At 48.3% G+C, this 13,717-nt stretch overlaps 1 protein-coding gene across 2 annotated transcripts in view; it reads left to right on the top strand.

Annotated features, from left to right (window-relative positions):
• The window catches only part of CACNA1I (calcium voltage-gated channel subunit alpha1 I), a 160,144-nt gene extending 149,364 nt beyond the window's left edge, over positions 1 to 10,780 (top strand). The window contains exons 30-36 of one of the 2 annotated variants that reach the window (XM_075491670.1): positions 8 to 129; positions 881 to 1,219; positions 1,841 to 1,987; positions 6,456 to 6,572; positions 6,954 to 7,122; positions 8,015 to 8,211; positions 9,984 to 10,780. In XM_075491670.1, the coding sequence (XP_075347785.1) occupies positions 8 to 129; positions 881 to 1,219; positions 1,841 to 1,987; positions 6,456 to 6,572; positions 6,954 to 7,122; positions 8,015 to 8,211; positions 9,984 to 10,685 (1,793 nt within the window). In that variant the 3' untranslated portion in view covers positions 10,686 to 10,780. Of the gene's footprint in view, positions 1 to 7; positions 130 to 880; positions 1,220 to 1,840; positions 1,988 to 6,455; positions 6,587 to 6,953; positions 7,123 to 8,014; positions 8,212 to 9,983 lie in introns of both variants that reach the window. The other variant, XM_075491671.1, reaches the window with a different exon arrangement.
• The last annotated feature ends 2,937 nt before the right edge of the window (positions 10,781 to 13,717 follow it).

Raw genomic sequence — 13,717 nt, 5'->3', positions numbered from 1 at the left:
TTTTCAGTATGCAATGATGAGAACCCCTGCGAGGGCATGAGCCGCCACGCCACCTTTGAGAACTTTGGGATGGCCTTCCTCACACTCTTCCAGGTGTCCACGGGTGACAACTGGAATGGGATCATGAAGGTAACTGGGCCTCAGGGGCGTGGATGTCCTTAAGTGTGGGGAAGGAGAAATTCTGATGTGTGCTCTGTTCACCAGTGCTTGGGCTAGAAAAGGGAAGGAGTGCAGGAGCTGAGTTGCTAGATAAGGTCCTGCTTGGGCCAGAATCTCCCTCCCCATCATGGTAACTCAGACCTTGGGCTCATCTAGTCCTACAGACATCTGGCTGGGAAAAGCACAAATTGTCCTTGGGAGGAACAAGAAGACTGTCGAGGCTAAGAGGGAATACCTACTGTCATAAGGCCTGTTATCAAAGCTGAATGTAGGTGTGCTGGACATGGCACCCATCTGCAGAGCTACCAGGGCAATCAAAAATAAATAGTTCCTTCCCTCAAAGGACAGGGATAGAGGAAAGTTCTTTGAACACATATGGTGCTTTTGAGTCCGGACGGGAGAAGGCAGTACCAGACTGCTCAGTTTTGTTCTTGCTCACATGTGCGTGGCTACAGTGGCAGCAAGATGTGATGGTCTGGAAGTAGTTTGCTCTGTACACCTTTGGACGTATTTGCTCTGAAGCAGAGAGCACATGATCAGATAGTGTCCTTGATTCTTTGAGGACCTCACAATCCCAGAGGATGTAGGGTGATAGAAATGTTTGCCCTGTTCTTTCCATTGGCATCAGTGTTTTTTGACAGAAAGAGCAGCCAAGCTTGTATTCTTACTTTAGTCCTTCCTTCCTTCCATCATTCCCTCTCAAACCCAACTTCCCCTCAAGGATACCTTACGTGACTGCAGCCACGATGACCGGAGCTGCCTCAGCAACCTGCAGTTCATCTCCCCACTGTACTTTGTCAGCTTTGTGCTCACAGCCCAGTTTGTCCTCATCAATGTGGTGGTAGCTGTGCTCATGAAACATCTCGACGACAGCAACAAGGAGGCCCAGGAGGATGCAGAGATGGATGCTGAGATTGAGCTGGAAATTGCACATGGGCTGTGCTCCCGCAAATCAGGCTCCCCAAATTCAGGACAAGGAAAAGGAGCAGGAACAGGAGAAGGTGCTGGGAGAACAGATCCTGAAGGACGTCTGTGCATGAGATGTTACTCTCCAGCACAGGTGAGTACAGCTTTGAGCTTACCAACCAGACTGCAGCAAGTAGCTGTGGGAAGAAGCTGGGCAGCCTAGAGGGCTTAGCTGTAGCAGATAGACTCTTCCACCTCAGGGTGAAAGGTTTGCTTTCAGTGGTAGACTTTTGAGTTGGTAGCATTGTGTGGGGACAAGGCTGTGATAGGAATGGGTCCTGTTCATTGTCATCATGGTGTAGGAACCTGAGGGCCAGCAGAGGAGGGATGGAGCAGATCAGCTAAAGGTGTGTTAGGAGCAAATTTGAGAGCAGAGCTCAGGAGAACAGAGCAGGGGAAATGGCAGATCAAGAGTGAGGCAGTCCAGCAGAGCTGGAAGGGAGGCGTGAGCAGTGCCGCGGTGCACTGACAATGAGTGAAGACAGTCCCTCTTCCTTTTTTTTTTTTTTTTTTGCATTGAACTCTGGCACCTTTACACACCCTAAGGAGCAAATGCTCCCCCAGTGACACCCATGCAGGTACCTGCAGAACAAGATGCTGCTCCAGATCAGTCAGGGTGGAGAGCCCAGCCCCAAATTCACATGAAACTTTGAAGCAAAAAACTCGGCATTCTTAAAATGATCTCTCCCATCCTCCCCCCTTTCTTGTCCCCTAGGAGAACTTATGGCTGGACAGTGTCTCTTTAATTATTAAGGACTCCTTCGACGGGGAGTTAATGATCATCGATAACCTATCGGGCTCCGTCTTCCATCATTACTCCTCGCCGGCCATGCGCGAGAAGTGTAACCATGACAAGCAAGAGGTAACCTGCGTACGAGGATGCGTGAGGGGACTCTCCCCCCAAGACCTGCACACCCACCACCACATGCCCGCAGGTCGTCCGATGTGTGCTTCTGGCTGTAGATTGTGTAGACAGAGAGCTTGTTGACCTGTGTTTGTCATCTGTCATGCACTGCTGATACTGCCTCTAGTACAGGCCTGCCCTCCTTAGCCACGGGGGAATGTTTGAGGTGGTAGAAAGGTGAGATGTGCGAGGACACAGGTCAGGAGGGACTGAATGAGCTGTAGAGAAATGACTATGAAGGCATCCTGGCAGCTCTTGTTGTGTTCAGTTCTGCAAGAAAAGCAGAGGTTCAAGCTCATGTTGTATGGAGGACTCAAAGGATCTCACCCCAATGACAGCATTCAGAGACAATCCAGTGGGAGATTTAAGCATGTGTTTTGTCTTCATTTTAAGCATGTGCTTGCTTATTCCCTGTTGAGGTCAAGGAATTAAGCACATGCTTAAATGCCTTGTTGAATGGAGTCACCGTCTGTGAGCAAGGATTGGTTTGTGGTGAAAAATGGCTCATTAGTTTGAGCAAAAACTAAATAAAAATGGGCCCACTGAGAAAGTTTGAGAGTCTCTTTTCTGATGTAGAACCTGTTAGCTGACAAATGGGTTGTTGCTAAGAGCAGGACACCAAATGGCTTAGACTTGTGCTTCTAAAGCTAGTAGTTGCTTTGGAAAACTACTTCCTAAGCAATTGGGCTTTTCATGTTGTGAAACTTCAGGAGCAAAGTAGCCTGGGAGAAGTTAGGTGAATAGCAGAATTAATTTTGTTTCTGAAATCATTTTATTCTATTTAAGTGTTATGATCGTGGTCAGACTTGTGACAGTAGCTTGGCTCATCTGTCAATACATCAGGACATCAGTGGCAATCTTCACCATCTCCTTCCCCATAACTAACTTCATATGTTGCTATTGCTTATAAAGAAACCAGGAAACTTGGGAAGAGAGCTCTCATTGGCAGATTACTCTATCCATGTTTGAAGAAAACAATATTATGTTTGGCTTCAGACACCTAGTTCTGATGCTTTAATTTTTTTCAGCCTTTCAGCTATCTGCTTGTCCCCATAGCTTCCTTTGAAAGTATTGGAATACGAACATTGCTGTAGTTCACTGCTGTGAAGTATTGCAACACTTCACAAATGGATGCCACATTAATGCAGCCAAATAACTAGTTTTCAATGAACTGCGATTTCCACTGCTTTATATAAGTCCTTATATTCAGCAGTTGGTGCTCAGCTATCTGCTTGTCCCCATAGCTTCCTTTGAAAGTATCAGAATACGAACATTGCTGTAGTTCTCTGCTGTGAAGTAGTGCAACACTTCACAAATGGATGCTGCATTAATGCAGCCAAATAACTAGTTTTCAGTTAACTGCAATTTCCACTGCTTTATATAAGTCCTTATATTCAGCAGTTGGTGCTCAGCCTTCTCAGAAAATCAGGTCTTCTAAGGCATTCCAGAATGATTACCCCGAAATTAAGTCATTTGCAGCTAGTTTGCTGCATTTGAAAACCTTCCAGATAGTCTTCAGTATCCTGCCTAGAAATGAAGACAACAACAGATTTTCTTACCTTCCCAGCAAGGAAACTAGACAGCAAAATCTTCAAGTGCAACCCACAGCCACAGCAAAGAGTTTAACAGAATAATCACAACCAAAGAATTATTCTTAGATCATATTTTCTAATGGCTGTTATAGAGCCATAAATTATTTTTCAAATTTGATATTTCAATACATCTAAAATGTGGAATTGAAAAGAAATTAGCTATATCTGCAGGAATAACATTAGTAGTAAAATGTGGATATTTTATTTCTGATAATATGAATCAAAACTACAGCTCAGGATTTTACGTCACAGTTGATCATGACCTTCTCTTCATATTTCATAGTATAAAAAAAATCGAGGAAACTCCAACAAGAAATCACTACATGGAGTCACAGCTAGGATTGTCCCAGCACTAACATCAGCAATGCCCATGGTCATTAATAAATTAGAGTGTACTCTGGTACATCAACATATCTGAATGTGCATTGTACACACAGACAGAATTGTACTATCTCAGAAGCAATCGACAGCAAGTTATATAGGCAAAACAGTTTTTGGCTAGTCCTGTTCAATACATGTGTGTTTGAACAAAATAGTAAGCTTGCTATCCACTGAATCACCCTTAACTCTGCCCTTGTAACAAAAATCACATATTAGCCAAAAAATTAACTCCCATTTTGTTTGTAGTTTAATCCATCAAGATGCTGAGCACAGTGGATGGGCACAACACTTAAACATTTAAAAAACTTAAGCTATTAATATGTGCTAAGCTTTTTGTTGCATTGAGTAGAAGGGCTCAGCGTCTTTCCCAGTTAAGCTGCTGGCATCTTATTTTCAAACCAATTATTTGTACAATTAAGGCTTTTTGTAATCATGGCTCTGTTTTTAAAGATATGTTATATCTGCAACTAGTTATATTCTAAGGGATATGTGTGTATGGTTCAGTGTCTCAGGCTGATGTCCCTGGCAGTTTTCATGAATTGTGCTCTTAGTGAACAGCCCCTTCTCCCCCCACTGCAATTTTTTAAATTTTTTTGTTCCTCATCTTTAGTCAGAAGATTTTTAAATATTCTGCAGTAATGGAAGCTGTAAGAACAAAACATCTTTTTTTCATGCTGCTAACCTCTTCTCTTGTCATTGCTATCCTTTCACTCTTGGGCTGGTTGACAGACATCTGTGTATTGGTGGCTCATAGTGTGTTTAGCCAGTGGCAGGAGTTTGCCAGTGAGCAGCGGTGGACCGTGTTTCCACACGTGCAGTTTATCTATTCATGACTTTGTTGATTATGGTTTTTTGTGTAGATCCCAGGGTGGCCAGAATTTGTGAGCAAGCGGTTCAGTGAAGAACAGACTATTCTGGCTTTTGTTGAAACCCTTTTTTATGGATGGAGAAGGTAGTCGCAGATGTTATCACATTTCATGCTCGCGTCTCTACAAGCACAGCTGTAAGGCTGTTCTGGTGTAACAAGCACTTAGGCGAGTAATGGATGAGTATGCACATTAAGTGGGACTGAATGAAGACTGTGTTTCTCTACACAAGTAGTTGCTGACTGGTGGCTGTGTAGCGTGCTTGACATAACTTCATTGTGGGTTCTCTGGTGCGTCTGCACCCTGAGCAGCAGTTGTTGGTTTTGGGCTCTCTTCATGGTTGAATGGCACCATGTTCCTGTGTCAGAATAATATCCCAAATAAGGAAGTCATTTGTGCCCTTTATTTAAATCCAGCTCTGATTTTCTGTCCTGTTTATTCAAAGTGCATTATCCCTTGGATGGAGACCTCTTCCAGTCTCTGGCATTGGCACAAGCCACTAAACTCCCAGCTCGAAGGAGTCATCTCTCCAAATGTTCCACCTGCTTTTATAGCACAAAAGCTGTACCTGCCTCTTGCAAACACAAACACAGGGGAGGACGAGATAAATGGCCAGGAAGCAAGCTGTCCTGACTGAGACAACCCAGAATATTGCTGGTGGTGGGAACTGGTGGGACTCTAGAGAGCAGTGATGGAAAGCCAAGCACAGGAGGGACAGAGCAGCTGCTTAGGCTACTAGAAAAAGGAGATGCTTTTCAGGCATTGTGGGAAAGAGATATCAGGCAGAGGGGAACTGAAAGCTTGGAGGAAAGAGGATGGGAGAGGGCCACATGTGGTATGAAACAGGCCAAAAGATGAAGCAAGGTCAGGCGTGGGACTGGAGCAGAGCTGAGGCTCAAGGATGAGAAAGATGCAGTGGTCAGACTTGGTTTCAGAAAGCAAGAGAGCACAAGTATGGGTGGGTGGAAGGGGTGAGTTTAGGGATGGAGAGCAGGATGGGAGATGGTGTTAGCTGAGGTCTTGGGTAGGTTAGAGGTGAGGGGAAAGGGAAGACACAGGGAAGCTGGAGGGAAACAGGGTGTCAGTGATGAAGGTAAGAGAATATGAAAAGCATGATACTGGCATGAACTGTAAGAGGCATGACTATTCCTGGAATGAAAGCACCTTCACGTTTAAGCAGGGCTGTCTGTGGCGCCTTCAGAGAGAGGGGTCCACTCCTCATCCCTCAGCAGAGCAGACTGCCTTGTCACCAGCCTGAGGGAGCCGTCTCCCTGCCTGGCCTTACTTGCAGGGCCTTGTGCCAGCTGTATCACTGGGACAGATTCAGGACTCCTTCCTCCAATTCTGGCACTAGAGGAGCATGGACTGGCGGTGGGATGGTTGCAGATCATATGTTCAACCTTCCTTAAAAAGTGGATTCTCCTGCCTAGCCCATGTTTGGGTTAGGCAGTACCTGATGTATCCAAGGAATATAACCTAAAATTGATCTCGGGTTTACAGGCTTTCACTTATCCACCATAAACAGTATGACTGCTTGAAATGTGGATGCCAGGCATGACCTGTGACAGCTCCTTTCCCTTCCTGCAGGTCCAGCTGGCTGAAATGGAAGCATTATCCCTCAACTCAGACAAGTCCTCTTCCATCCTTCTAGGAGATGAGTCAGACAATCGCAGCACTTCTCAGCTGAGTCCTAAGGAGATCAAGGTTAGCCTCAAGCAGTCATGGGCATGTTGCTCCATGCGCTGTATTTCTGCCCCTGCTCATGTGAAGTGCTCTGTATTCATCCAAGTGTCCCTGCTGAGGAATATAAATTCTGGTCACTTTTCAAGAGCTTCTCCATAGAGGCATATCATGGAGAAGGATTTGAGGATAAAAAAGGGATGTATGTTTTTGAAAGTTCTCTCCACTACTGTCAGTAACTTCCTCTGAATGAGCCTAAATTTATGGGATTTGGGCTGGAAACCTGAGCATCTCTTAGCTAGCTTGAAGGTATCTTCAGAATCAGCCCTCTTGAGGCTTTGACAAGTCTGCTCTATCACCGGCCATTAAATTTCATAAGGCTTTGTCCTCACTTATTTTTTCCAGCAGGATGGCCAGGACAGCCCTGACTCCAATGGGGTAGGAGATCTGGGGGAATGCCTGCTCCCAATATCCAGTGCAGATGGCTCTACAAACCCAGACAGTTACCTGTGTGAAATGGAGAAAACTCCTTTCAATTCAGTCCAGTCTTGGCTAAAGCATGAAAGTACCAAAGGTGAGCACAGCTCTCGTTATTCTCCAAGTCTGCTGAAAGTGTGGGTTGGTTCAGCTCATCTGCCTTTCTCCTGCCTCACCCCTACCAGGGATGGAGTTAATCTGACGTGGGTTTACACTAACCAAGAATTAGCTTTCAGTTTGCCAGTCCTCAGGAATGGGGTGAGGAGCAGTTCCTTCTTTTGCTGCTAGATCTTATATCCTCCATCAGACTTGCTTATGTGAAGTATTGTGAAAGAGCTGATTCCCATTCACAGTAGTGCACCCATGCACAGTCAGAGAAGAGTAGGGACAGCCTCCCCTGGCATGCCAGCTGGATGAACTGTGCTCACTTGGCATGGTAAAATGTTGCTGCCCCCTGAGACCAGGGTCTTCAGGTACAGGTTCAGGGAACACGTAATACATGTCTGTCCTTGGTGGAAGTGCTCCAGTTCTACTCTTGAGCATGCTCTGGCCTCCTGTGGTCCCCAGGTTTCCCAAACCACCAGTTTATTTATGTCCCTTCATCCCTTGCCTTGCAGGATCTGGGATGAAAGTCCTCTGGCAGTGATACGTAGTTGAATCAAGGCCTTACGGCTCAGCATTTCTCTGTGAGAGCAGCAACGGGAGAGGCAAGCTGGGCTGTTGCTTTATGGCTCTGCGCCGTGTTAGATCTTCTGGGTCTGGTGCAGGTTTTGATCCTTGTGTAGAAAGTGGCACCCATGGTATGAATACTAGATTAAGTCTTTTTGACCAGGAGTGTGTGTTACTAAATATCCTCCATACACTGGACTTGCAGGAGCCTCGGTGTAACAGCAGCAAAGGCACCAAATCAAATCGGAGGACTCTTCAACTTTTTTTTTTTTTTTTTTCTGTTTCTGTTCTCCTCCCCATTTCTTTTGGTGCTTTGTCAGTCCCTCCAAGCCCCTTCTCTCCAGGTGCGTCTTGCCCTTTGTTACCTGTGCCAGCAGAATTTTTCCACCCAGCCATCTCCGCCACCCAGACAGGGCCTGAGAAAGTCTCATGTCCACGCAACCTTCCTAAGATCTCTCTGCAAGGCTCATGGGCATCACTGAGATCTCCAAGTGTGAACTGTTCACTTCTTCATCAGGTGAGGACCCCTGCTTCCCGCTGCTAGGAAAGCTTGATTTTCACATCACACCCAAACAGAGGGGGCTGAACAGGGAGGAAGGCAGAGGAAGGAGAGAGGCAACTGTGGTCAGGGGCTGGGTGACCTGTATCTAACCTGTTGGAGGAGCACAGTGGACTGCAGAGTGCAGGAAAGCTGGGGAGGAGAGAGGGTTGTATAGCAAAGGGGTGTTGTATAGCTCTCACCCCCTGAAATCATACATTCTTCTGCTTTGGATCAAAAAATAGTTTGACAGCTGCAGCTAGCCCCACATGAAGATGAAATCACATCACCTTTTAGCTCACTTGTGGGTCCCCTGCGCCGAGTGAGCTGCAGACACCTGCATGCAGAGCAGCCACAGCGTAAGCCAGGGAGATGGCAACCGCACAGCCACCTCGGCTCCTCTTAGCCCCGTGACTCTGGATCACACACCTGCTTTGGTTGGAACAGGCTTCTCCCCACCTACCTCCTCCACAGCCCTTCGTGCCACATGCACACACTGTGTCCCTGAGCTCGCTGTTTTCCCCTGCCCACTTAGCTCTTACATCCCAGAAAGGTGCTATCTCTTTCTGAAAAGGCAGCTATTTCTCACTAATGAAAGAGAAGAATAAAAGTGTTGAGGGAAGATCAAGTGTCTCTGAAGAGCAGAGGAGGCAGAGATGAAAGTCCAATAGAGATCCTTGTTATTGTTCCTGGAAGATACTCCATGAACAATTCCTGTTTGAGGAGTACAGGGACACTCTATTCCAGACAAACTAAAAAATAAAAATAAAATCATGTTATCTGGTTCTATGTGACAGATACTGTTGGCACAATACAAATGTGTATAAAATCACCAGGGATAAATTTAGCCTCGAGCTGAGGGTGCTGAGTTGTTACGGTGTTGAAACTTAAGTTTAGACACGAAGAGAAAGAGCTCTGGAGTTGGCATACCACTGGGGCAAAAGTACTGAACTGTTGTAAAGGGGAAATTGGTAGACTTCTGATTATGTGATACAGATTGTATTGAATAGCTATGGTTCAGGAGACCGCTTCCAGTCCTACATCCATCATTCCCAGTGCTGTGTCCCAATGATGATCTCATGGCACAGACCAATTTCCTAGGAACAACTGAAATGCAGCTTAGCTAACTGAGCACTGATACAAGGAAATTAAGGCTGTTTCCCCTTCCTGCTGGAAGGGGAACCCACCTTTCTGCCCTAAATACCGTCATTGCCACTAGCACTGGACAAAAGAACTACGATGCCTCTTTTCCCTCCCCAGATGTTGCTGATTTTTTAATGAGGAGGTCTATGTACAGTGCCTGAGGTCTATGTACAGAAGTCCCCTGATTTCTGGCAAGCTGATGGTTTTGATGTGTCTGCAGCCAGTGTGGCAGGTTCACAGGGAAGCTGAGAGCAGGGATCCACAGGGAATCTCAGCCCCGCTGCCTCCTGCACTGCCAGTGGGCAGGGGCACCCCGGCAGCAGGGGCTGCAGAGCTCACAGACCCAGCACCCCTTCCCTTTGGTGGAGCATTTCACATGGGAAGGGAGGATACATCATGGAGCAGAATGAAATCAGAGCTCAAAATATCGAAACCTTTCCTCCTCCAGAAAGGATTTCCGTGGGCAAACTGAATGGCTGGTGCTTTGTAGCATTGTTCAGGTTGTTTACAGCTGCCCTCCCCAGCAGAGGAGAGAGAGGAATTAAGTTTTTCCCTTTTTTCTGTAGTTGTGGCTAATTGTGGTTTATTTTCACACCCCTGCTCCCCAGGCCACTGAGAGCGATACCTCGCTGGACAGCCGGAGCAGCAGCTCAGCGGGCAGCCTGCAGACCACGCTGGAAGACAGCCTCAACCTCAGTGACTCTCCCCACTGCACCCTGGACCTCCCGGTGGCTCTGTGCCCCGTGCCAGCTGCCGGCAGCCAAAGACCCCTGGCAGCCCCCCTCTCCCCCACCTCCCGCCGCCGGAGCCTGCGGGGCCGGGGGCTCTTCAGCCTGCGAAGCATCCGTCGGCACCAGCGCAGCCACAGCAGCGGCGGGAGCACCAGCCCCGGCTGCACGCACCACGACTCCATGGACCCCTCGGACGAGGAGGGGGCGGGCAGCAGCCTGCGGGGGGGTGGCAACAACAGCGAGCCCTCGGAGACCCTCAGCAGCCTCTCGCTGACCTCCCTCTTCTCGCCCCCGCCGCCGGGGCTGACGCTGGTGAAGAAGTGCAGCAGCACCAGCAGCCTCCACGCCAGCCCCTCGCCCCGCCGCCCTGCCGCCCACCATGCCAAGCCCTTCTACACCGTTGACCCCCGGGGCTTCCTCTCGATGCCCTCCTGGGTGACGGACTTCTGCAAGGACACCCCCTCGCCCGGGGAAGGAGAGGAGCCAGATGGCCCTGGCAGACTGGGGACGGGGGACCGCAGCTCCCCGATCCCATCTGAGCTGGATCTGGGCGATGGAGTCAGCAAGAGGAACAGATGAGGGTCCCTGGGGTGCAGGGAGGGAGCGTTCGGCCGCCGGCATGGGGAGCATGTTTCACTAGCGTCTCCCCAGCAGCAATTCCAAAAGATTTGCAAGAAAAAGAACCAGGCAAACAAAAATTTATAAATATATATATATACATAAATATATATATATATATAGAATAAATACTCTGGTACTGTACCTCAGAGGCGTGGGAGAGTGCAAGCAATACGGGAACAGTCCTGCCCAAGGGCAAGACCTGGACCATCACCGCAGAGACTAACTATAGTGACAAGAAAAGGCCATGGGGCTTGGAGGGACGAGACCCTCCAGCCAGGTGACTGCCGTGTGGCAGCTGTTTAGTTATATACATATACATATAGAGAGAGATCAATTTATTTATTTTTTTTACTGAGAGATTATGAATTTCAGAAAGTGCTAAGGAGGAAAGAGCAAATGGGGGCTGAAGGAGGTGCTATGCCAAACAAGGAGGGTGGGGGCGTAGGGAAGGGAAGCAGGGTGAGCAGCAAGGGAAGAGCATCTGGGGTTTGCCTTGCCTGTTTCTGGGAACTTCCTTATTGTCCATGCTTCCATGTCAAACATTAAAAATTGTGGGCCAGATCTTCAGGTCGAGCGTAAATTGGCAAAACGCGATTGTGCGTTTCTGTTGGTATAAGGCAGCAGAGATCTGGCTTTAGGTGGATTCACGCTGATTTACAGCAGGTGAAAATCTGGCCCCAGCAGCAGGGAAAAGCAAACAGCCATGGAGCATGGGAAACGTTTTGAGGTGAAAAGCCTTGCTTTGAAGGGAATGTGTGATCACAGTGGGCATGCTCATGGGAGGAGGGGATAGAGGCTACATAGCATATTTTTGTTGTTGGTTTGTTGGTTTTGTCTTTTTCATTTTCCAAAGAAAGAAAACTGCGAAGGGAAAGAAATTACAAGATAAGTGGGGAAATTTGGAGCGGGAGAGGCAGGGTGGAAGGGGAGGGAGAGGTAAAAAGGGGAGAGGAAATTGAACTTCTCCCCTTTTCATTTGCCGTAATTGTGATATTTTATTTTAGAAGCCCAAAGGTGCAAAAATCATCTCTAGAGAAACCTATCTGTTATTTTTGTATCTATAGCTATATATATTAAAAGAAGACAAAAACTAGAATTTTAAAAAAGACAAATAAAAGCAAAGGGGGTTTCAACAACACAAAACGTAGTCAGTCCCCTGGCCGAGGACTAACCCTGTTCCAAGTCCCAGCAGGAAGACCCTGCAAGAACATCCTCAGCTCGCTGGCGGCTCTGCCTCCTCTCCAGCATCACCTTCATCCTCTGGCATTTTCCTGATTTGCATCAGTGTAGCGGGGACCAGAGTCCTGCTCAGTGCCAACCGCGGACGTGGAGAGCAGGGAATATCGGTGCGTGTGTGTATGTGTGTGTGCGCACGCAAACGTAAGGATGTTTATGTGTGTTGTGTCCAGGCTAACTGGCTCAGCAGCTGAAGAGACAGGGGAGAGGGAGAAGGAGAACTGCAGCTCTCCTTGCCTCTGCCTTGCAGGGAACTGGGAGTGGGGAGGGCTGCGGTGTGGAGGGCGAACGCAGACCAACTCCTCGAACCATGACCTGCCTCAGGATTCGATCCAGCAGACATGATCCTCTCCCGGTGCGGTTGCAGCAAGGCCTCCGGAGGCTGCATCTGTCCTTGCCTTCCCAGCGGTATGACTGCACGTGTCTCCTTCCTGGCCAGGGTCAGCCTGGATCTCCTCCTGCGGCAACTCCAAGGTTTTGTACCCTTCCCAGGTTTGCAGGTGGGTAAGGAAAGCCAGCCACCCAGGGAGCACAACGAATTTCAGATGTCACCTACCACCCCAGGGAAGCTCTACTAAGGTGTGTCAGAGAAGACAGAGTGAGAAGGGCAGCGGGGAGAGGATAGCAGCCCAACGGAGACAGGGAGGTTTGGAAGCTGGTGCACTGCTCAGAGAAGGAGCAGGGCTCTCTTGGGGATTCCTGTCACATTTTTTCCGTCAGATCAAGAGGGCCCCTGCAGCCCTCCCAGAGCTCTCCCAGCTGGCGTATGAAGCATTGTGAAGTGGGCAGTACAAAACAGATGTTCTGGTTTTATTGTGACCTGCCTGATTTTTAAGCAGCTGCGGCATCTTACGAACTGGGGCTGTAAACAGCGAGCGCATCAAATGGGACCAACAGCCAGGAAAAGGATAATTACTGTGTGGACTTGATTTATTTGCTGGAAGGAGTGTTTGCTGCGTTGCAAGCATGCACACTGACTGCAGGGAGGTCAGGCCTGTGGGGAGAGGACAGGAGAGCCCGGGTCCTTGTCCTTGCAGAAAGGATGCTGATCCAGATTTATTAAAGCAATAATAAGGGTCTTTAAATGCTTTTTTTGCACTGGTGGTTCTTTGGGTGAGTTGCCCCTGCCTGCTCGCCCGTGGGCAGAGAGGAGAGACAAGACACATGGTTTCACATCCTCAGGGAAGGAGGGCAGTCAGTCCCCAAACGGCTGAGCAATGAACTTGGGCTGCACAAGGCTTAGACTCAAACCCAGAGCTGCACTGAAGCCAGAGGTAGGGCTTACCAAAAAAACCCCAAACAGTTAAAGCCCATCCAAACCCCAGACAACTCAATGCACAGAGTGTTTCCTGGAAGGTGGCCATCAGGGGACTTGGAGGTGGGACTCTGAGCTGTCCTGGAAGTTGTGTGGGCTGTGAAATATTTCAGCTGAGGAATGGGAGAAAGGTCAGAGATCGGTGCAGTGCTAGAAGCTACCCTGATATTCGGTCATGATAGAAGTATGGCCTGCACTTGGGATAGTTGGGAGGGGAGAAAGGTCAAAGGATGGTGGGAAAGATGGTGGTGGTGGCCTCACGGGGTGACTTACAGCCCCTAGGATGGATGCTCTCTCAGCTTATTCTCGGTTGTCCTTGGAAGTGACTTGCAAGGAAAAACTTCTTTGTTTCTCTCGTGGTTTGGGGTTCATGACAGTCCTTTTGCTCTGCACCATGTCTCCCCTTCACCTCCCAGCGGGGTCATGCCACCGGTCCCGC

This window comes from Mycteria americana, chromosome 1 (assembly GCF_035582795.1).
Source record: "Mycteria americana isolate JAX WOST 10 ecotype Jacksonville Zoo and Gardens chromosome 1, USCA_MyAme_1.0, whole genome shotgun sequence".
NCBI classification, from domain to species: Eukaryota; Metazoa; Chordata; class Aves; order Ciconiiformes; family Ciconiidae; genus Mycteria; species Mycteria americana.
Note: the sequence above shows the minus strand (reverse complement) of the source record. Positions and strands in the feature narration are given on the sequence as shown.